Here is a 25,149-nt window from a genome sequence, read left to right as displayed (position 1 = left end):
GATTGCTGTCTGGAGGCCCCCAAAGGACCACACAGTAGGTGAGTAAAGGCTGGGCTTTGCCACCAGAGTTATAAAGCATCTTCCCTCTAATGGGAAGATGGGATAAAATAAAATAAAAATAAAATGGGATAAAATATTATCCATCACTGGAACGCAAACCCAGACTGCTATCTGCAGGACACCTAAGGACTGCTTAATTGGTGCCACGGGCCAAAGTTGACCGCCAGAGATAAAGAACATCCTCCCTTTCATGAATGGGTTTCTAAAAATATTATCCTTCACTGGAACATGGATACGCAGATGACTGTCTGCAGGACCCCCAAGGACCACTCAATAAGTGTCTAAGGGCCAAAGTTTACCGACAGAGATAAAGAACATCCTCCCTTTCATGGACCCCCAAGGACCACTCAATAGATACCAAAAGATCAAAGTTGACGACCAGAGATTTCTAGAATAGAACATTCTCTCTTGGGTGGGAGTCTAAAAATGTTCTTCCTTCAATTGATCGCAAACACAGACTTCTGTCTGCAGGAATCCCAAGGCCCACTCAATAGGTGCCAAAGGGCGTAAGTTGACCACCAGTAATCAAGAACTATCCTATCCTTCATGGGTGGGAGTCTAAACATGTTTTTCCTTCAGTGGAACACAGAGACCACTCAATAGGTACTGAATGGCCGAAACTGACCCCAGAAAAAGAAAGTAGCCCCTATTGCCCTCCCTTAACTCTATTAGTGTATATAGTGCCCATTAAAAAGTACTTTCCATTCCCTGAGCAAAGCTCGGTTTAAAAGTTCGAGGTTGATCCTTTTTTAATTTCTGCAAACTCCTCATATTGCTCAAGTGAATGAGTGACGTTTAGCAAGTATTTTTCTTTTAAGGTTAATAATACACAGGATAACAGGAAAAGGGATGGCAGAGCAAACAGGAATACGAAGAAGATAATGTCTCTGTGATAGATTATAGCTTTCTAATTGATGGTGATATTAATATTTAAATATATCTTGTCATTATTTATTAAATAGTTTAACTAAATATGGCAGCACATTGATATGCCTATGGCTCCACAATTCATTACCAACATTGTCAATAATTGGTTTTACAGTAAACATCTCCATCTCTTCATTATAGAAAATTATGAAACCATTAAGATTGCAGCTCATCTCACAACTTAGTAAGAGCTCATTGATGGCCTGGAAAGCATGGCAAACATAGAAAATGCATGCAATGCTTTTTTTGTTTCTTCTAGGTGTCGTAAAGTAATATTATTAGATAGTTAAGCTGTTATTTTTTATGGAAAATCAATGAATACAGTTTATACATAAACTGTATTTTATGAGTCTGCATACTAAGCAAATTCATTTTCTTCCATTTACAAGTACTGTAATTAAAACAAAGGAAATGTTATCAATGCTATTTTTAATCTGAAGCACTTTTTTGTTGAAAATATCTTTTAATTAGGCATATTTAATTGTCTTGATTATATATAGTTTTCTTTATTTGTAGTTTTTTGATGCTGCTACAGTTTGCTTGGCCTTTGTGATTGTCTTTTCAGACTTCAGGCCGATCACGCTTGTGATTCATAATTGTTGATAAATCTAATAGTGGTCATACATGGTGAGAATTTTAACTTCTTTAATCACATGCTATATAAAAATATATTTATAATATGTTTATTATACATTTAAATTTGTAATATATATTAAATTTATTTGATATGTTTTTATGAATAACACATAAATGGATCAAGTTTCCTTGTAAACAATAAATGAAAAATTAAATTCTATTAGTTTCTAGTACTTTTTGGCCTGGTTTTCCTTTTTCCAAATATGTTGTTATGTTATCTCCAAAGGATGTGGGGAAAAGGCTTAGGTTGTACAGTGTCCAGTCACTTCTCTCACAAGGGCCATCACCGGTTGGAACAAAAGGTGTTATGTGATTAGCCATACCAATATCCATAGCCCTTTGTCTTCTTGCTTCCCACTCTTCCACCAGTCTTGCTTCCCTGTCTATCCCCTCTCTTGCCCTTTTCTATTCTCCTATCCTTTTCCTCCTGCCTTCTACCTCTTTTATGCCCTCCATCTATATTTGACCATTGACCCTCTAATCCTCCTTTATATCCACTTCTTTTTTCCCTTCCCATTGTCCTTCCCTCCTATCTTCCCAGTTTACAAATTATAGTCATTTTGGATTCTGTATATTATATTATATATTTGTCTTTGTCGCACCCTTCCCTTACTCTAAATAAAGAGGATTATTAGAAAAAAATTGTTATTTTATGAATTTATTGGAAACCATTGGTGATGAGTTGCTGTGTTTTTTTTTTCCTTTTTAATCCCATCTCCGGGCACATTTAAAATAGGTCTACACCTACATTGAATATTAAGTTGCTAAAGCAATCCACATCCCAAAAAGCAATTTTTTTAAATAAGATTTTTACCTCTTTTGTCCTGATTCACATGTGAGTGTTGATTTCCCTTGGCCTCTTTGCAACCATTTTCTGACTTTTCTCAACTGATACTAAATATACAGAACTATTGTCCTAACACATCCTCAATCTGTATATACGTATATATCTAAATGTATTGTTGTAACACCTCTTTAGAGCAATCTGCAACTGGCATGAATTATGGGCTTATTTGGTAGAGATTGTGGCTCCATGAAAACTATGAACTGATACTGGGAGGTCAAATTATATGAGGAAAGCAGGGTGGCTCAGTGGTTAGCATTCTGCCCTTTATAGCGCTAGGTCCCATGTTCAAATCTCAGTCAGGAGACTTGAACACTAATGTGCATGGGTTTGCAGGTTCTCCCGGTGTTTCCTCTGATGCTCCAAAAACATGCAGTTTGGTTAATTGGCTTCCCCCCACATTGACCTTAGACTGTGGTAATGACATATGACTCTGGTAGGAACATTAAATTGTGAGCCCCCTTTGAGGAACTGATAGTGAAATCACTGCGGACCTTGTAAAGCGCTGCATAATATGTCGGAGCTATATAAATACTGAATAATAAAATTATTTGCTGATATGAAAACCTTCCTTAGGAGGTCTGAGCCTTCTGAGCATCAACAATGTTCTTGCGTGCAGTCTCCTTGGAGCTGTCTGGAAGCAGAATGAAAAAACTCATTCATGGTATTGGCAAGCTTCTTAAGTCTTTTGTCAACCGTCGGCTGTGCCATACCTGGCAGTTGTGGGAGTCAATAGTAGGACTCTGACACTGGTATTCAGTTTTCAGGGCTTAAAAATAAAAATGAAACAAAAAAGTTCTTATTTGTCTTGGTATTGTTACTAATAAAGAATTCAAAATAAAATATGAAATATTGCTATAGGGTGAAGAAGACCTAAATAGTTGATGATGCTACTTCTGCCCATGCTTGCTTTTCAACATATTCTCCAGGAACGTCTCCAGAACAGCCAATATTTATTTTTTCCCTATCAAAATAAGACCAGTTTGTATTTCCTTATAGGCACCATTCAGATTCAAATGAAGACAGGAACAAAATGTTTCAATCTTAATGGTGGCTGTAGGGCAATAAACAAAGCTTTTATTTGACTTGTTAAATGTCCCAGCTGCAGTTTTTGAGTTATCATTTTCAATTCTTATTATAATTTCAAAGAAGAACAGTCATATTTGTGCATCATCATTTTTGTGTCTTTTAAAGTACAATGCACTCAGGCTATCTATTGTATAAATGAGTCTTGTTATTCAAATGCCTGAAAGTGCTTGTGATATGTTTCTTTAATAAGGCTTTCAATAAATTTTGTCAATGTGTTATGACTTTGTTATCCTCACACCGTTCCATATAAATAAATGAGAAATAAAGTAATATTTTCTAACAGATTTTCTACATTTGATTGTGGCTAGTATGCCATCCAGTGCTACATGGCTAAACCTAGAGTCAGAAAATACATTTATTGAATGTAAAAAGATTAAGGTCTGTACCCATAGTTGTAGCTTTGTTCTCCTGTATATCAGTCTTCAGAAGAGTTTTTTTTATGGTGTTACTGATAAAGCTGTGACATCATTGCAAGTTTTAACAATTGTTTCTCATTTGCATAGGAACCATGTTGGACCCTATTATAGGTGAAGGGCACTTTGATAATACATAACTACAAGAATAGTTAAGTTTTTAAAGTGGACCTATGCATGTGCCATGCAGTTTAGAGTTTGGCTCTGTGTGCGATGCCATGAACCCTGAATCGTTCAGCAGACCTGAAAAGGACTGAACCTCAGCGGGTTTGCCTATCTTTTCTGACAATTATAGATAACTCTAAAGAGAGTGTTTGTAAGCTACAGGGCAGTGTAAACTGTTATTGCTACCAACCTAATTTTGTAACCCTAATGCACTGTGCATTACCTTCCTTATATAAAGTTCACTGGCCAGCATATGGTCACATATACAACCGTGCACATATTACCTTGCTTTGGCCCTTGCATTCACATGCACCTCTAGCTAGCTCTAGCCAACTATCTAATAATTACTTTTGGAGCTGTGGTCACAATTTAGAATTACTGATCCTGGAAGCCATATACATGTTTATGGCCATGGTTCCTGCTCACACTCACAGGGCCTAATTTATTAAAGTGATATGCTGTCATTATTAATATTATCAATATGATAAAAAATCATGCTAATTCTTTAAATCCTGGACCAAATCTGTACTAGGTTTGCTGGAAAACCCTGGTTCACCTATGATATTTATTTTTCTATTTTTTTCTATAGTCTTGGAGAGCTTCATTAAATCAAAGCCATTGTCTTCTTTCTGCAAGGGCAGGTGCCTTTTTTTGTGGCCCACAGAAGTAAGGCACAGGTAAGGTGCCCATGGACAGAAATTTTGACATTACTAGGGCATCTATATAAAGAATGCTAAAATGCAAGCCTTGCTGAATGACAATATGACATTTACTGGATTACTAATATCAGAGTAAACCTTTGCATTCATAGCAGTGATGTCTTTAAATATCCTTCAATTCTGTACCTGAGATTTTTTATATAGATATGCCATTGCCTCATTCTAATAATCTTTAACAAAGAAAAATTCTAATCCAATCTCTTGTACCTTCTGAGGACACTAATACGCCTACCAAAATTTCCACTTTTGCTATCACCAGCAAAACCAATAAATGGTTGATGATGATAATATTGTAGATTTTCATGATGTAAAATTAATAGAAGAACACTGTAATAATGAATTGCAAGAAAACAACACATTTGTATTAGGATGATGTCTCATAAAAATAATACTACATATTTTGACTGTATTTTAATGGTTTTCATCATCGTAATAGTTTAACAATGACATAATACAACATAACATGAGATTGCAGAATTTTTGCAAAGTAAGACAAAAAGTCAGCTGACATTATAAAACCCCAGGCAGGGAAATACTTGACTTCCAACATGTCATCTTGCTTCAAAATTTAATAGGCAGTTTTACAGTTCGATGTACCTACAAGTAAATGTTCCAGGTATTTCATGTGTATTCAGCTCAGTAATTCCTAGCTTTTGATGGTTTTTCTTGCTGTTTAAATGCTGCATGACTTCCTCTGATTCTATCCTGCTGTGTGTGTATGCGAAGAATTGCAGAACTGCCTGTGGAATATTGTGAGAAAGCTAAAAGGGAGTGCAACAGCTCGCTGTTATGTAAGTAAGTGTTCTCTCCAGCTGATTGACCTTCACATTCATGTACTTGTGCCGTTCTGAACTGGATTGATTCCTTTTTTACTAGTTCAGAGGCATATACTATTAATTTGAAACTACTTCTTGAAAGGAGCTATGTCACACAGAAAAAAAAGGTGAATGTTATGTTTGTATGATCAAATTTATTACACTGCTCAGAATAAAGAATATGTAAATTACAAGTATTAAGCATCTTTGCTATGACAGTCAACCAATACTAAAAATGTAAGTCAGCATTAAAAAGAATCTGGCAGACAGAACACGTTCCATAATGAAATAATCCCAAAGCATTTTCGATCTTGTTACATGATCAGGTCTTCAAAATGTGAAAATACAAGTAGCTGTGCTTGAGGACCCTGCTGAGATCATTGTCCCACAATGCACTGCTTCAGCAGACCACCCAAGGTGATAATTATTGGAAAAATTCTAGTGTTCTCCCTCAAGAGGAGTTTCTACTGTACAAACAGTAATTTTGTTTAGATTTTATTTTATTCTATATTTTTTTTTTCTAGTAGAAGTAAAACCAAATCTTTTTTATTTGATTTTTTTTTTTTGGTGGATAGAACCTCTTTATATAATTTTTTTTATTTGTGCTAATTTCTTCTTTTTGTACTGGTAAAACAGTGATGGGAAAATCCACCAAGGTTTGATTCAAGTCAGATCAAGGTAAATTACTATATGGCAGTGGGTTTTTCCATCTAGAACAGAAATGAGGACTGAATGTTAGTGTGGGGAAGAGCTAAACATTTTGTACTATTTAGGCTAATTTTTTTTTACAATCTGGAAGATTATTCTATCATTAATAAATCGAAGCTAAAACCATTGTTAGATGAAACCCTCATTAGACCTCTCCTTACCTTCTAAATACCGTCCTATCTCACTTCTCCCCTATGTTTCCAAACTTTTTGACTGCATTGTCTACAAAAGACTCGCCGATTACCTGAGCAGCAATTCTCTCCTTGATCCTCTCCAGTCTGGCTTTCGAGCTGCCCAATCCACCAAAACAGCCCTTACTAAAGTGGCCAATAACCTCATCATAACTGAGTCTCAACGCAACGTTTCCCTGCTCCTTCTCCTTGATCTTTCCTTTGCTTTTGAATAGAGAGGAGACGCGTTTATCTTTAGCTTGTGACAAGAGCTCAGGCACAGATAAGGTTGTCAAGTATTAAAAGTATACACTGAGTGGTAAATCTTATGATAATGCCCATATCTTGCTGTTCCAGTGCTGCTCCCTTAAAGGTAGGCATTTGACCTTTTACAGTGTTAACCTTTTTATTCCACAATAGGTGCAAATGATACATATATCGATAGAAGCTTTAAGCCTGTTACATAAGACAAGGTTTTTATCTTCAAGGTTTTCCGCTGAGAGGTTTTCTTTAACGTCATCCTATACTCTGTGGGTATTTGATTCTTTCCTTAGCTTAAAGGCTTCAGAAGGAAAAAAAGGGAACCATAATGCCCATGAAAAGAAGGATTAAACATGCAGCAGTTCACTAATACGTAATAGTCTTCTGCTAAATCCGTCAATCTTGTAATTATTATTACAATGGGATAGGTCACTCCGGCTCTTGGTATTGAACAACCAGGGTTATGGTCCAAAGATTGGAGAAGGACACTTCACTGGTGACACAATACTAACTTCACAGAGATATCAGCATCATAACTACTTAGGTACAATGGGATGGAAATTCAAAGGTGTATATGTGGACAAAGCAGTCGTATTTTGGGCAGTTCTCACCCAGCGGTTCTCCATGGGCTTTTGTTGGCAAAGAAAATGGATTCTTCAATATGGCATTGTGGGTTTCTCTCTGGAGCAGTGTTTCCCAACCAGGGTTCAATAGAACCCTAGGCTTCCTCCTGAGGTTCCTAGGGGTTCCTTGAGCCAATGAACAATTTTTGACTCTCATGCCAGTTTAACTAATACCAATGATCATTTTGGCTATCTGTAAGGGTTTTGGCCAGTAATGTAAAAGGCATTCTTCCTATTGACTGCCACACTGATACTGTATGCTGTAAATATAATAATTATAGAATGGGTTCCCTGAAGGCCTGAAGTTATTTCAAGGGGTTCCCCCATGTTAAAAGATCGGGAGACACTGCTCTTGGGTATTCACCAGTACATAGTTCTTACTATAAATGGAAATTTATCTGATCAATTCATTGTTGTAACTGTAAAATGGAAAGTTTTCATCACTTTATGGAAATATTGCAGTTACCTAAAAAATAGGTAATACAAGGTACATTGGAATTGATTTACTACAGAAATATCAACTGTTCACATATTTCACTTGGCTTTGTAACAAGGTGAAGCTCGGCTGACATTAACCATAACCGTCCAATCATGTGCAAGAAAAAAACTTTTTATAGTAAAGTCTCCTTGCACGTGATTGGGTATTTTTGCAAAGTGAACTATGACTACATTCACTAAGATAAGTCAATTATTCCTTGCAAGGTGATAATAATAAACAAATCACCCCTGATGTGTTTCTTTGCAGTCTGTAGAATTATAGACCTAGGTTATTCTGCCTGTTCTACTTAAAATGTATGTCCAATGTATTGTACAATTGTCGAACAAATCATGAAAAAAAATATCTAGACTGCAAAATAGCTATCAGGTTAAATGCATACAAATAACACATACAAGCAGTGGTGGAAAGTTCTGTTTTGTGCGACAAATGTGTTTTCACACTGCACTACATCTCATTTCCTCCATCTCTAAAATCAGCCAGGCTACATGTCTCATCCCTGCATACCAGTAAAACTACATGTATACATGGGAAGAGAGGATCTGCTGTAACAGGATGAAAGTAATATGTTACTGTTAGATTTCAATCTGTTAACAGGTAATTGTTAACAGGAAGGGCATGAGAGGTGAGGGTGGTATACATAGCTCTGCAACTACAGTCAGACACAGCTATACAATGGCTTCTTGAATTTTTAATACTCATAACTTACAATCAACAAGATCGCTTTGAGAATTAGCTTTATTTGGTTTTGGTTAATTGGGGTTTAATTTTCAAGAGTAAGACTGCAATAGGAGAATATTAGAAAAAATATTTAAAGATAGTAAATTCTGAACAATAATTTCAGGGACATTTCACTGTAAGCCTTCAAGTGCAGTAAGTGATGTATATGGCATATTGCTCTGTATAAAATGTTACATACATGGTGTAATGCTGTAGGGAACATTTTCATGGCACACCTTGAGCAAATTTTGCCAATTTAGCATTGTATAGAGAGCTGGCCAGTATAGCTTGTGTATATATAGCTATTGTTGCTGGTCACTTTATGACTGTAATGTACCCATCTTCTCATGACTACTTCCATCAAATTAAGGTGACGTGTCACAAAGCTCAAATCATCTCAAAATTGTCCCAACCTGAAAACGAGTTCACTGTACTTAAATGGAATCCACAGACACCAGATTTCAGTCCAATAGAGCCACTTTGGGTTGTGATGGTATTTTGAGTATTCTATTTAAATGTTTCTAGACTAAAGTACTCTATAGTGGTCACTTATTTTTAGGACCCAAGATTCTAATCAAGTTGCATTCAGTCTATTTGCCATCATGATGAAATATTTTTTGCAAGTTTGGCTTGTACAGTGGATGGGTTGTGACTTCTTAACATGTACATCAGTAATTATTGGTTACAACTCTTCCTGCTTGGATGTAGAGCTTTCTTTTATTGATAATCTACAGTTTCCCAAAGAGGAGAGTGACTATTTATATATATATATATATATTTATTATCTTTTATATAATTGCTACAAATATGTCTGTATATATACATAGATATATGCATACATTTATGTAGCAAATATATAAAAAATAATAACTGCTTTTCAGATTTTTTATGCTTGCTATTTATGGATTAAATGTATTAAAAGACTGTCATCGGTTAAAATTATTTTTTAATTAATACCAGTATATCCTGTGCCAGCCTGTGTGCTTCTTTGAGACTGAAATGTCACTTAATAATAGTTAATAACTCTTGAACAAATCTTAATGTTCTTCAAAAAAGGGCTTTGCTACAGAACGGCTAAAAGTCTGGAATTTAGAATACTGTTTTAGAACACCACTATGGTAATATTTAGGTTTGTGTTCAATAAAACAAAAGGCTATAAAACAGTACATTTTAAAAAAGCAAAGTGTACACACTGAGAAACCTCTTTTTATCCAACTAGATAAAGAAATGGCATTTATAGGTTCAAATCATATACAGGTAATTTAGGATGGTTTTGAGCTTTTTAATTATATATACCGTGTTTCCCCGATGATAAGGCATCCCCATCAAATAAGCCACCCCCCGATTTTTGCTCAAAACATTAAAATAAAGCACCCCCAGCAAATAAGACACCCACCGATACCTGCCACTGTGTGCCTCTGTGTGACTCCTCGGTGCTGGCTGCAGTGCAGAGCGAAACTTAAAGTGACTTCAAAGGCCCGCACACGTGCCTGCGACTCCGCTCCAGGAAGGACAAGCAAGCTGCTGATCCCTGCCCTAACGGAGTCTGTTACCTGGCCGTAGAAGCCAAAAAAAAAGTGAGTCAGTGAACAGAAGGGGACAATGAAGGGCACAGAGTTATCAGAAGGGGACAATGAATGGCACATGAGTGATCAGAAGGGGACAATGAATGGCACAGAGTGATCAGAAGGGGACAATGAATGGCACATGAGTGATCAGAAGGGGACAATGAATGGCACATGAGTGATCAGAAGGGGACAATGAATGGCACATGAGTGATCAGAAGGGGACAATGAATGGCACAGAGTGATCAGAAGGGGACAATGAATGGCACATGAGTGATCAGAATGGGAAAATGAATGGCACAGAGTGATCAGAAGGGGACAATGAATGGCACATGAGTGATCAGAATGGGAAAATGAATGGCACAGAGTGATCAGAAGGGGACAATGAATGGCACATGAGTGATCATGAGTGATTTTCAACAATAAATGTGTACTAGAGTTTTCTTCGTGGAAAAAAAAGACATCCCCCTGAAAATAAGACCTAGGGCATATTTTGGCATTTCAAAAAATATAGGACAGTGCCTTATCATCGGGGAAACGGTATATGTTTACGCGTCCAGCGCTCAAGGTAATATATTTGGGAGGATGTGCATCAAGGCTCTGAATGACCAGAGCACCCAGCACTTGATTTCTACAGTTTGTTTGATAAAGTACTGCTGAATAAAAGAAAAATAAAGTTTAGAAGAAGCAGGGTGCTAGCAATATTAAAATAAATCCAAAAGGTTTATGGCAATGCCACCATGTTAACAAAAAAACAAAGTCCAATCTATTGGGGCAAGAGGGATAAAGTAATAATATAAACAGATATTATTTTGTTGTTTTCTCCTTTTTAGCAAATATTAGCATTTACAGTTTAAAAGGACACAACTGCTATTTTATCTTATTCAAATACATCACACCACTGATTTTTTTGCTAAATAAAACTCTAAGCACCTATTAGATAACTCTCACTAAATCCATTTAGGCAGCACAGTGAACCTTTGGCCAAGCTTTGGCCTCTCAAGTCTTTACATATTCCTAATAAGCAATAAATGAGCTTTAAAACAAGTGACCTCTGCAGCTGCAGGCACCATGGAGCAATTAATGCTTAACATTCACATATAAGTACTAAAATCTTCCAAGTAGTTCAGCCGACCCTACTCTCCCCCCAATTGCTCCGACTCTGTGCTTACATTAGAGATTGGAAGGCTGGAAGGCTGCCAGATCACTGCTGGGATGGAGATCTCTGTGAGCTGAGATGCTGAAACCAAAAAACATGAATATTGAAGGCTTCCTTTAACTTTAGTCATGTTTTTGATAATTAATACAAAATCCAAACATTTACAAATGGATTAGGATTCATTTTTAATTTTATGTTTAAAAATGTTTAATAAATATAACTGACTAGTATTTAAGATTTAATATGGAGACCTAGTAATGCATCTTTTACTGAACTGCAATTAAAATTTTTATTCTATGGCCTTTTATTCCAGCATGTTATGGAAATGTGTCTGAAATATATTTTTTAATATTATGCTCCTTGGACTTTTAAAAACAAAAAATATATAATTTCTTTTTTATTTTATTTATTTTTTACAGTTTAAATGTCAGCTCAACCATTTTGAATTAATGCATGAAAATAGAAGCTGCAAGCCTAAGTATTAGACTAAAATGCTTAATAGCACATTTGAAATAAAAGAGAGAAAATTACCGACATTATGATAACTGTTGCTCTCTCTTTTCTGTGCAGATTCACACTGTGCCTTCCTAACACAAATTACTGGAAAAACATGCTCTTAAGCTTTACTTACATTCTAACTTCTCAGCACAGGGACTTAATCAGATCATATTGTAAAGTTTGCTTTTTTTCCAGATTTTTTTCTATGCAGGTATGATGACATCTTTAGCAATCTTATTCTGTTTTAGTAATATCTATGTTAGGGCTACTTTTAGCAATTTGGGGGCCCTCAAGAGGAACCCCAGAATCCATAGGAGTCCCAGGCATCAGATGCTTTAGGAACTATTTATTGATAAAAGTTTAGACAAGGTGGTGCTTGAATATAGTGTTGTCAACAGAGCGGGGGTTTGTATGGGGGTACAATACCTGTTATTTGTAGGTATGCCTTTTAAATACTTTATAAGCTAGCAACATAATTACTTTATTCATTACATTTCAGTTTTCTAAATTCATCTGTACAAACTGCAGTTTTTAAATTCAGTGAATGTTTCTTTGAAATATGGCAAACAGGAGGCAATATGTACATATCCCAATTTTCTTTTCTAACTTGTGTGAAGGGCTTAAAGAATTTTCTAAAAAATCTGCATAACACTACTTCCCTTCACTCCATATCTCCCCTCCTATTGTGTGAGACTTCCCCACCTCCTAGATTGTAAGCTCTTCTGTGTCACTGTCTGTCATTTGCAACCCCTATTTAATGTACAGCACTGTGTACTATGTTGGTGCTATATAAATCCTGTTTAATAATAGTTGGTATGGCAGCCAGCAAAACCTAAAGACTTCTTTTTGCTCAAGCCCAATAGTACATGGCAGAGAATGAATAGTAATATCCACTGTATGTTTAAATGATAATCCAAATGTTTCTGGTCTCTTGCAGTGAGAGCTGTATTTTTCTAGGTTAAGCTTATTGCTGAAAATGCTAAAAGTGCTCCCTTATTTTTAATGTTTTATTCCTTTAAAATGTGCATTTTTATCCGGTATGGATTCAGTATGTTTGAGACCCTTCTAACAATCGTTGAATGTTAAGATGTTAACCTATAAGCAACTGTAGCCTAAATGTTTGGCAGAAAGGAGCAAATCACTAAAATCCTGCTGTGGGGAATGGAGAGAGCTCTTATGGGGAGAACTCATCGTCACATTTTTGTTATTCAGTATCCACCACAAAATTTGAATATTAGATGTCAGGGGACTGATAAACTGATAACCTCATGGTACCTTAGACTGAATTTACATTAAGCTGGCGTCTGCTTTGCCCTCTTAACTCTGTCTATCTCTGATGGCCGGAGCTCTCATTCATTCATTTAGTAAGTACGTGGCAGAGATAACAAGGGTTAAGGGGGCTGAGCTGCTATCAGAATGTTGCAATGTGAATATTAATGATAGGACTTTGGGCATTATATGTAAAATTGAGTAAAATCAATTCTAACAGCTATTACAAGACACTCAGATTCCACATTCTGAAAAACGAGAGGTGTAATGTAGCTGTTTGAACCTTTTGGGTTGCTATTCTTCATCTTATTTGTGAACTTACTCTTGTGCTCATTTGTGTGAATAATATAAATCTTTAAAGGAGGTCAGTATAGATATCAGTAATATGTCAGTTACTACAGGTATGTATAATTACTTATCCTACTAGGTTACTAGGAAAGCATCAAATGTTCTGTTGTAGGAGTCCCACTTGTTGGCTACATATTTCTTCTGTTTTAGTTATGTCACTGACAGTAAAGCATTACAGATATTTTATTCAGATGACCTGGTGACAACTAGAATATCCTCAGCCTTAGCACCAATCATCCATTGCTACTTTACATGTACATTTCAGTTACAGGCCAATTGACAGACAGATTATCATGACAATTAGGGATGACTGAGCCTCTGCAAAATTTCGGCGAACTGATTTCACGGACCCATCGGAAGTTCCAGAAAATCATTACAGGAGGATTCCCAGGGCTGCATTCATTGATCAGCTCAGTGTGGAATCCCCGGCACTAGAGATTAAATGGGGACAAGTCTCCCCATTCAAAGCCTCTAGTGCGCTCTGATTGGCTAAGGAAAGGAAAATCTTGATGACGCTTGAGCGTCGTGGCTGCATTAATTGATGACCACAGCCCACCGGACTTTTTTTTAGAAAAATTAGATCTCGATTGGCGAATATACACTGGCCGTTCTAGCTTCCAATTTCGGTAAGCGAGAACAGCCAAATGTGCAGCGAGTTCCAGTTTAAAAATCTAATGACAATCCATGTGAGTTATTATGCAGATCTGGTTTACTATGACACTTCTTACCACATGTAAAGACTCAGTTATTGCTATTTAGAAAGAATGGGACCTAATCTGTAGTGACTGGTCAGGTCATGAAGCAAACAAATAAATAAAATAATACCTTATGGAAGCACATAAATATGGGTGCCGTTGATGTGGCTGGGGGGAAGGGATAAGGGGTGAATATCCATTAGGTGAACATATATTATAAATAAGACTTTTCTGTAGCAGAATAAAAAAACAGCTTGTAACTCATTAAGTTTGACTTGTTCTTTTGTTGCCGAGAACGTTTTGCACCCTTCCAAGCTGCTTCATTGGAGTTACCAATATAGGAAATACTTCAGAATGTATATCCACACCACACAAACCCCCCAATAACTATAGAATGTGACTGCAAATGCTGATTGTCCAAGATCAGAAGGTTTGAAATGTGTTGAACCACTCCGGCCTGTTAGCATAATCCTATGACCGGTGTCAGGAAGTTGGTATAGGTATTAAAACTTCCAAATTACATGCAGATGGTGTGAATTATTTTCAAAATGCCAGAGCCCTTATCCCGGGTTCAGTTGAATTTGACTACTACTTGATATACAATGGTCTGGATGAATGAGAACTTTGAACGACAACTTGTAACTCTTTTTCAGTAAGATACTATGGGCCTGATTTGTTAAAGCTCTTTGAGGCTGGAGATGATACACTTTCATCAGTGAAGCTGGGTGATCCAGCAAATCTGGAATCAATCTTGTCTAGGATTAAAAACATTTTCTAACAAGTAGCAAATGTCCTGAAAGATATCCATTCCATGTTTGCTGGATTACCCAGCTTCACTGATGAATGTGTATTCTCCCCAGCCTTGAAGAGCTTTAATAAATCAGGGGCAATGAGTTTAATCTGAAAACTGTGTTTAATGTAAATGTTTACAATGCCTTATTTATTTCAGTTTAATTAACTGGTGTACTTGTTATTTTCAGTGGTTCTGCTGGACACCACAACTGCTATCGGGGAATTAGGATGGAAAACCTATCCAGTGAATGGGGTAAGATGAAGTCTTATGATTTGAATTTGGCTATTTATGACTAGATTAAATAAATAAAAGCTAAACACCAGACAAATATACAGAAAGTAATAAATACTCAGATCATTACTTAAAGAAACTGTGAAACATATTTAAGAACAACTGCTGTATATACAGCAGGATTTATTCTGGAAGCGGAATGACCATCAATTGGCTGCATTGTGTAATCATCAGGCTAGGGGTATACAATGGCCGAGCTTGCACAATGTTACAATAGAGGTCCAGGCTTGTCTATTTGGTAGTAAAGTCAGTATGCAGCAATGTCGAACTTTCCCTGATCAAAGACAAAGTGGAGAATGTTTTTGGTAGACAGTTCACATTTATGTATATTTAGCAGCTTGCCTGGATTTCAGCTTCAAAGTTGCGTATGCTACTTAGTTTGCAGATAAAGTGAACACAGTACTTTTCAGCAGGATATAAAATGAATCCGGCCATGCAAATGCTGTATTGTTTAGCATTTATTGTACTGCTTATTGAAATATATGGGAAGAGTCATGTTGACAATGGTAGCTTGGCTAGAATGGTTGGGATCAGGGTTTCAAAACTGTGCTAGAGATGGGGAGGGGTAAGCTGTCTGTTGGCGTCCCTGAAAATACTGAAAATCTGTAGGAACTGATCCCAATCCATCCAAATTAGATATGTTCTTTAATTTGAATGTCTTTTTTAAATAATACTATAGTTAGCAGACAACATAAATAACACTCACTAGACCCCATGCAGATTAGTTTAGGGTGGAATTTATTACGTTATATATGTCAGATTAATTGATTCTATTTAGCCAAGATTCTTATCCCTAATGCTTCTAATCATATATAAAAATAACCTCTTAGAGAGCTGTTTTATGTTCTAAACATGCTTTTAATTTGTTGGAAAATAATCAGCACTCACAACTTGTGTTCTGCTTAGTAAACACAACTCTCCAAACTTGATTCATTTATCCCAGCGCTCCTTATTTTGCCTGTTTTACGCTTGACGGAACTAACCAGATTGGGAAAAATGCAGCATTTCATGTGTGCTCTTCTAAGTTACTCCAGCATCTGGCTACTCAGACTAATGCCTTTTAAACATATGGCATATTTGCATCCATGTGTGGCACATATTTATAATTTTGCTATATAATGAGGATACGCCAATGGAAAAAATTAAATTCACCGTGCATAATTACTTTCTCATAATGCAACTTTGTAACTACACAAAGGCCAGATTAAACACATTGGATCTCTAAGACTTTACAAGAGATGGGATTTACACGAGTTGTCGTGGTTAACTGTGAATGACTGCTAGCTCTATTCTGAAATGCAAGTAGAGATGCCCAGTTGCCAGGTGCATTATTACCATGGACCTCGCCTAATTGGCAAAGGTTTAGAAGAGAAAAATGAATTTATTGTGTTTTTTATAGTGTTATTTTATTTTATTCATTTATATGATGCCAATGTAATCCCTGAATTATTACAAAGTACCTAAAACTATTGGCACTAATCGCTAAAAGTTGGGCAAACTTGGAGTGCCCCTGCAGCAGTATTCAGTTTACAATTGTGTGGACACCATTCACCCTACTAGTATATGCCAAACATTTATGGATTGTGTATGAAAACAAGGAACAAAATGAAACCTTTGCACGTATGGGCAGAAAGTACAAGCTACAGCAAGATTGTGTACCTGGGTATAAAATGTGGCCATGATTTTAAATGTAATGGTAAAACCTAGTTCATTTTTTGTGACTTTTCAGATGTCTGGAGCATACTGGAAAAATATGTATTGCCAATAACGTTTCAGGATCATAATGAACATACTCGAAGGTACTTAGCAAGGCTTTGCTAGGCATTTTGGTGCCTTAGGTAGGACAACACACTGTCACCCCTACCCTCATATAAGTACAAAGATGCATGCTCATAGACACATGCTGAGATAATAATGCATTAGGAATAATGAAACATTGCAGATTCTACCCTATCTGCCTGCCATTCCTGCTCCTGTGCCACACATGTGACAGAAGATTATCTGGTAATAATTGCCTTCATCATAGAAAGTAGGAAGCTTTAGAGTTCACTTTGCTGCCAAGCTGGTCCTTCAGAGTCAACCTTTTTAAATTATTTTACCCCAGAGGAACCCAGGGTGAGCGGTGAAGAATAAAGTTGGAAAAATGCCATACATTTGTGCTCAAAATGACACCTTGATACAACTAAAATGATTATTGGTGTCATGCTGTTGGCTTAGTAAAGTAGTCTTGGCTTTGGACTAGGAAGGCACCTTTTGATAGAAGGGTCAATCCACCCCAACTCATGCAATGTCGGGGAGAACCCTAAGGTTGCACAGAACCCTGAATGAGAATGGCTGGGCAGTTTGGATGCAGACTTTGCTGTCTGATCCCACGTTCATCACAGCTGGGCTTCGGGAAGTCAGGAATCAATTGGACATAAGGCATCCTAGGCACGTACTTGGATGGTCTGTGCCTAAAAATGGCCTTGCTAGTAGGTGGGATAAGTGGTTATTACTCATTTTTATGGATACACTTCAATGATTTCTGGTCTGTCCTCATAAGCCCATATTTTCTTTAGTAGTTTATTGCCTACGTTTCTTGAAAACCCAATGTAAGTTTGGAACTTGGAGGCATAAATCTAAAACATTAATCCTTATTTAGGCGTGGGTAGCAAGTACATGTGGATAAAATAACAAAAAGTTAAAGTAAGGATCTGAATGACTGTGACCCTGTATGCCAGGAAAACAGTCACAAGGACTCCTCATAAAACTTCAGATATCTATGCACACTGTACATGCAGTGATGCAACACCATTTCCACTTTTGAAAAACAATTCGCAAAAAAAGGGAAAAAAGAGAGGGACTTTTAAGGCAAATTTTATCAATACTAAAAGCAGTTTTAATAAATAATTATATTTAAAACCGAGCTCACTATTTATACAGACTGTACAAAACAGCATTCCATAGACAAGTTGAGATCATGGTTATTCCTCTTTTTACAATGCATGATCACAGCTTCCCTCTACGCGTTTCGTGGATTTATGAACTTTCTGAGGAGGAGTACTATGGAACAATATGTGCATTTGTTTATATACTACATATACATACAAAAAAAGAAAACACCATATTATATTATCATTTCAAACATACAGATTATTACTTACCAGTTACATGTTTCATGAATGACTCGCCTCACAACGTAGTTTGAATGGTAGAAAACGATGGATAAAACATCAGATAGGGTAGGCAGAAAAAGTCACCACTCCGTGGGGCTCCTACGTGATTTTCAGAAAAAAAGGGGAAACAGCCCAATATATTAAATTTATCATTGTTTAACTTTAAATAAACATTCACCCGAATAGTAATATTGTGTTCATTCCAGTGAGGTTAACTTCTTTAGAACTTATTTCTCAGTGATAGACCAACACTATATAGTCACAAAAGCACAAACATGCACATATTATTTATATATCTGTAATAGGTGTTAACATAAACCCACTACCAAAGAAAAACAACTATGCACCATGTCTATGCACAATGCCTCTAACCAAAGAATTAATACCATCTTAAAAAATTTACACACTCATGTGCATACTTTTATAAACAACCAACAACCGCATTAATATAGGCTTCGAGGGAAGCTGTGATCATGGATTGTAAAAGGAGGAATAACCATGATCTCAACATGTCTATGGAATGCTGTTTTGCACAGTCTGTATAAATAGTTAGCTTTGTTTTAAAATGTAATATTAACTAAAGTTGCTTTTTTATTATTGATAATATTTGCCTAAAAAGTTCCCCCCTTTTTTCCCTTTTTTGCTAATTGATGATGATCTCTTCTTGGGATGTGGCAATGTCAAAAATACTCAAGAGACTTTGATGTTTATTTTTCATTCACTTTTTAACAACACATATGTTTAGGAGACTTTTAGGAGGCATATTTTGCAGTGGTAACAAGAACAGAACCTCCATAACCTTCTACTGGCTGTTTCTTTGGCCAGTAGAAATGTGCATAAAGGGGAGAAATACAGATACGTTTTAAGCATGATGTGCTGGTATGTTGCCTCTCTGAACCACTGAAAAATAGCCATAAATAGCTGCAGTATTTTGGTCAGCCAGATTTATAAATAATGGCAAATTGCAATAAGCCCAGGTGTGTGAATCACCTTTATTTACTTAGTCTATGTAAATAACCAGCTATCAATACCAAGAAAAGTCAGCAATCAAAGCTCCAGAGCAGAATACCATGCCTTCCAACTCCCCCTAGATGACTGGGTTTCCTAATGCAATGATGTGGCTGCCAAGCAGTGTCGCTGGCAGTCTTAATTCAAACTGAAAGGAAAAAGGCAATATTAAAATCATATTAAAATCATACTAATTTTAAGAACTTCCCCTCGGCTTCTGAATAGTTTCTTCTTCTGGCAAGGTCATACATGACATAACAGAAAGCTTCAATTAGTGGAAAGGTTTGCACTAGGCTGATTATTTGCAGTAATCTTTAATCAATGGCACTCACAGTATTCTGTGTTATGAAAGGCACAATCAGTATACCCCCCAGAGTGCAATTGATTTGAGTTCTGTGCAGAAAATGCATCTTGTATATGGAATTGTTACTATAAGCAGACAAAGAATAGGGACATTCTATCATAAGCTCTAATTAGCAAACAAAAATTTAAGAACCTTTTTTTTCTGTGGCATTGGGACAAGGGTCACAAAGGTCAAAACCGTTATTGTGCTCCTAAAAAGCCCCTAAGTCCTCACTGCATTGATGCCACATTTCGCTTGCATTTTCTGGAATTATGTAGGTTTTTTTTTATATCACCATATTTTTCAATATCTCCGTTGTCTACCTGCTGTCCCTAAATATGGCTGACCAGTAGTGTTCTATGGGGGGGGGTGTTCCATACGAGGTGCAAAAATTAGTTGTAAGTTTCTCACCATGCACTTGGGCTTTTTGCGGTTGCAAACCAAAGATCAATCCACTCCCAGACCCACTGCTGCAATGCACCCAGGAAAAGCAAACCACACTCAGGTTAACAATTTTGCATATATTGCCACTACATTTGCAGTGAAGCTTTTAAAGCAGAACTGTGCTGCTGGGGGCCCCCAAGGCTCCTGCCATAACATGTACTTTGTCTTACCTTCCCAAATGCTCACCTCCAGCAATAACTGGTTTACACTCCTTGCTATTCCATTGCCATCACTGCCATCTATATCCCATCTTCTCCAGGGTGTTTATTTGTAAATTTACATGGTCATTATCAAGGGAAAAAACAGGAAGACTACATTGCTTTTTAGAAAACATTTCACTACATTCTGATTTATCTTACAGAAATCACCTATATTGGGGGTCCCTGGATTCTCCATCTTCCTGAATGCACTCTCTCCAATAAATCGTTTTTTATCAACATCATTATATAATGCATATTGAGTAGTGTATGTTTGTCAAGTGATCAGCTTATTCATTTTCATTTTCATTTTTTTTTAATGTTTAAAACAAATTGACACCATCATGTTTGTTATTTGCTGAAACTTTAAAGCCCCATTGAAGAAATGAGAATTAGGATAATGGAAGAACTAAGATTAGCGTTTACAGAAGAACGATAGGTATGGGCTATCAGACCAGCTTACAAGTATAGTAAATTCATAACCCAGTGGGAGGATTACCTTAAGCTTCTTTTAAGGTGGAACAGGACACCATATGTAATTTCTAAATACAACCCTGCTGTATCCCAGTTTTGTTGGGGAGAGTGCGGACAGTGCGGTTCTCTGGTTCCATGTTTTTTGGAAATCTAAAAGTTTTAAAGGTATTTGGTCTTCGGTTTTTAAACTCTTAGCTGAATTAACAGGAGTTTGACCCCAGCCTGTCTTTTGCCCTGCTTTATTTGGGTATTGAGAGATATCTAATAGAATATAGGGCTATTGTTACCCACTGCTTATGTACAACGTGACAAGCTATTGCTGGATTATGGCATAGGACGGAGGTTCCAAATATGTCTAATGTCATATAAAGTTTTAATACATAGGCGTATTATGAAAAAAAAAGTTTGCTTATAATACTGATCAGACTGGTAAATTTCTTGCAAGTTGGTCTTCTTAGCTGGTACATCCTAGATTCACTGTTCAAGTTTAAGATACAAGGAAGAATTATGTTCCAATATGATGTGATGTATGGTATAGAATGCTATAATCAAGTGATAATTCAACACAATAGTAAAATCTCCTAAATTATCGTTTTCAATATTAGACAGTTAATGCATTGCTATATTAAATATTAGCAAATTAAAGAGCTCTATTCACTCTCTTAATTCTGGGCTTCATCCGTAAAATCAAGAGTGTGGTGAGTACAGTTTTTGACAGCTTTTGTATAATTGCAAGCCTTCCACTGCTGCATCAACCTTAACAAATTCCCCATTGCTTTATTACATTGTTTAATGGGACAGTCCACACAACTGATGTTTATACTAATAGATGTTATTGTAATAATTCTTCTGCTGGTTTCCTATGATATTCTGAACTTCCAATGCTGGAAATTTTCCACCAAGGTTCCAGTGTTTGGTCATCCACTCCATACTGTCTGAATTACTTCCATAATAATAAAGGAGGAAAATTCCCCTTGGAGAAACTTTAGAGGAAAATTTCCAGGGGAGGTTTTAGCCTTCCCTTGGTGTTCCAAAATTAAGAATGTGGGTGTTTATTGCTGTATATGTCATGTTGGAGATTTTCACTAGTTTCCTATCTTGGTGTATGAGAAGAATTCACAGAGAGAACAGTGAAGTATAAGATTCACAGCTCTGCCAAAAACTACATAAAAGTCTAATTTTATAATATTGAAATAATTAAGCATTAAAAAATTTCAGGAATGCCTATCATATCAAATTGAAACTTTCTTGTAACAAAATCTAAAACACCTACAAATTTGAGCCAGACTTTGAACATTAAAAACCATTGATTTGTTTAAAAATATATATAGCTGTTTGCAGCGTCTGCCAGCTGGAATCTACAAGAAATAGAATGAATATATTATCTTATGTTATATCACATAGACAAGGAATCTTACTGTTTGTTGACTCAAACATAAACTGTAGAGTATGTATCTCCTATAATGTTTTATTAGTTATACAATGCATGTAGATTTGGGGCGGGTGATAGTTGGCGGTGTACCCCATGTGTATACATAACAAAATGGATTGTTTTCAAAAATTGCTTGTGGTTTTCCCTGTTAGAGCTCTCCTCAGGACTTAAAACGTGCTGTCATGGTAAACGTAGCTGAATTATGACTCATAATTTGTCCTTTTTTTCCAAGCTGTCATACAGAAGGTAATTAAGGGGAAAGATTTACATTTATAAACTGGCGCAGGAGATGACATAAGTATGTGCAGCCCTCATTAGCATTCTTTAGGCCTTTTTTACAGCAGAGAGGGTTCACTTTTTTGGCAGCTCAAATTGATTAGCACTAATTGAAAAACTTATTGCAAATTGCTATGCTAATCAGGGTAAATCTAGTCCGAGCAGGTAGAGCACGGTAAGAAACTGAAATAAAATCTAAATTTGGGACTTTATTTAACTTACGGTACATTCACTATAACAATGAACGCATTTGTTTAAATTTAACCCATAGCAAATAACATCCCACACTGTTTCCTAAAATTATATTTTAAAAGAAATGCAGAATTGATCTGTGTAGCAGAAATCTTGACATTGACACACTTGGTGAGTGACCTAGGGATTAGGTCAGGAGGTCTCTAACTAAACTTTGTTGTTTCTTGCAGAAGGTAACCATGTGGTAAAATAACCAACATACTGATTAATCTTTGGCAGCAACAACCTGGCAGATTGGCCTAAGGACTAACAGTAACCGAACCATACATAAACTAAAAGTGTAAGCAAACATTTAAAAAACACACTTTTCCCTTGTGAAAGCAGAGAAAAGTGACAATATGGAAAAAAAAAATCGTAACAGATAAAAGCCTAGTGTATAAGAAAAAGAATGCACCAAGCATATATTTTCCTTTTTGTGGAAGTCCCTATACATGGGTTTTTCAGTATGAAAATTTAGACTTCAAGCTCCAATGTCAAAGGTCAGCACAAACTTTCCCGAACTGGTGAGAGATGTGGGTGGGTGTGACCTGGAAGTAGAAATAGCCCAACCCAGGTTCAACACTGGCCAAAAACAGGTAAAACTGCTGTCTAAAGTAGCCAAAGAATTACACATTTTTGGAACTTCAAAAATATAATTATATACTTTATTACTTTTTTTTATTAGTCAGTAATATTTGAAACTTGAAAAAGACTGATAAATTAAAGTGAGACAGGGCATGATTCTTTGCACACTTATAAGGCAAATATTTTGTATGGTTCAAAACAAAAACAAAGTTTCCAGAGTAGCCCAATTCGACTAGAAAGCTTTGGAGCTTAATCCTATGCTTTCATTTTAAAGACTGTGCATTTCTGAAAGATGAATAAAGATGTTTTACAAATTGACATTAAATATATTTTTCAAGCTGACAATAATTTTGTGCTTTCTGCTGTATGACTAGCAAAAGAAAATGAATGTGCTAAAAATGGCAGATCGAGAAAAAATTAAAGTACCGCAATCTTTGAGGAATGGAAACGTTTACTTTAAAGAACTTTACATATTGCAAAGTTTTATTGGGAATCTGCATTTTGCCAACATGCCATTATAAGCATGAGAATATAACAATACTCTATTACGCTGAGCAGTTTCTATTATCAGCAGCAGATATGCTATTCCCAGTTTCCATTTCTGCATTTCCTATTATGATTGTGATTGCAATGATACATGCTCTCGCAGTTGATTTTTAATGTAAGCATAATTTTGGAGATCACTGTCTGATTAAATGTGCAAGGCCTCCAGCTGCTGTCTTTTTTGCGATTTGTTGGGAGGTGGATGGAGCGTCTGACATTAATATTAATAGCTGTATTTCCCAATATATGTCACTTCTGCACCAGAATCTGTGAGGGCTTTTCAGGGAGCAGAATTAGGCAGCAGTTTCTACTCATCTTATGATGCTGTTATGATGCTTTCCGAATGAAAATGCTTTGGCAGAGATTGTACTTAGCCTAAAGCGTATTAAATACACCATTATTATATCCATGACTACACAAGCATATTTGTTCTCAGATAATTCTATTATGTGAGTGAAATATTTCAGATTATGTATCCGACGGGGTAAACAAAATGATTTATGTTATATTTCATCTAGCCTTTTTTATTCAAATTAGCAACATAATAGTTTATTTTTTAGCTATTTTTCCTTGCAAGCCTACACCTTTTTCTCATAGCTGCTCAAAGTAATCCATGGAGATGAAAGCTAATACTTGTCAGTTGCTCATTTGTTTTCTCGCTTATAATTGGAGTTTGTCATAGCATAATTACAAATAGCCCCACAACCTAAAGTCAAATCACCTGCAAAGGCTATTTAAAAATTAATCTGTTGCTGAAAAAAATCTTAGTCCCAGGTTTGGTCTTTTCCAAGAGGTATAGGTGATTCCACTGTGCTAATTAGGATAGTTTGTGCCCAAGAAACATTCACTGTAGCCCATTGTTGGGGCATATTGGATGTCGGGCTATCTAAGAAGACCATCCTGAAGCATCAGAAGCCAAGAAAGCAAGGAATTTTAAAAATAAAAAAATCTTTAATGCACTTTTTTAAGCAAAAAGGTCCAACAGTTACTGTACCTGTTTGGGTAGTTATCTTCCATACCTCCCAATTCTTGACCTCAGGATACAGAAACTTACTAAGAATGTACACCACTGAGCATTCACTGTGGTACAAATGAGAACTGCTTGTTCATAAGTTAAGTTGTGTATACCTAATTTACTTTTTTAATTTAGAATAAAAGAAGAAAAGTTAAAACTTGTCAGTTTATAATTTGTTTTTT

At 36.2% G+C, this 25,149-nt stretch overlaps 1 protein-coding gene across 1 annotated transcript in view; it reads left to right on the top strand.

The window, feature by feature from the left end:
- Positions 1-25,149, top strand: part of EPHA6 (EPH receptor A6) — a 453,819-nt gene that overhangs the window by 35,140 nt on the left and 393,530 nt on the right. Inside the window, exon 2 of the mRNA XM_072431761.1 lies at positions 15,161-15,225. Coding sequence (XP_072287862.1) covers positions 15,161-15,225 — 65 coding nt within the window. The remainder of the gene's footprint in view (positions 1-15,160; positions 15,226-25,149) is intronic.

This window comes from Pyxicephalus adspersus, chromosome 1 (genome assembly GCF_032062135.1).
Source record: "Pyxicephalus adspersus chromosome 1, UCB_Pads_2.0, whole genome shotgun sequence".
Lineage (NCBI taxonomy): Eukaryota > Metazoa > Chordata > Amphibia > Anura > Pyxicephalidae > Pyxicephalus > Pyxicephalus adspersus.
Note: the sequence above shows the minus strand (reverse complement) of the source record. Positions and strands in the feature narration are given on the sequence as shown.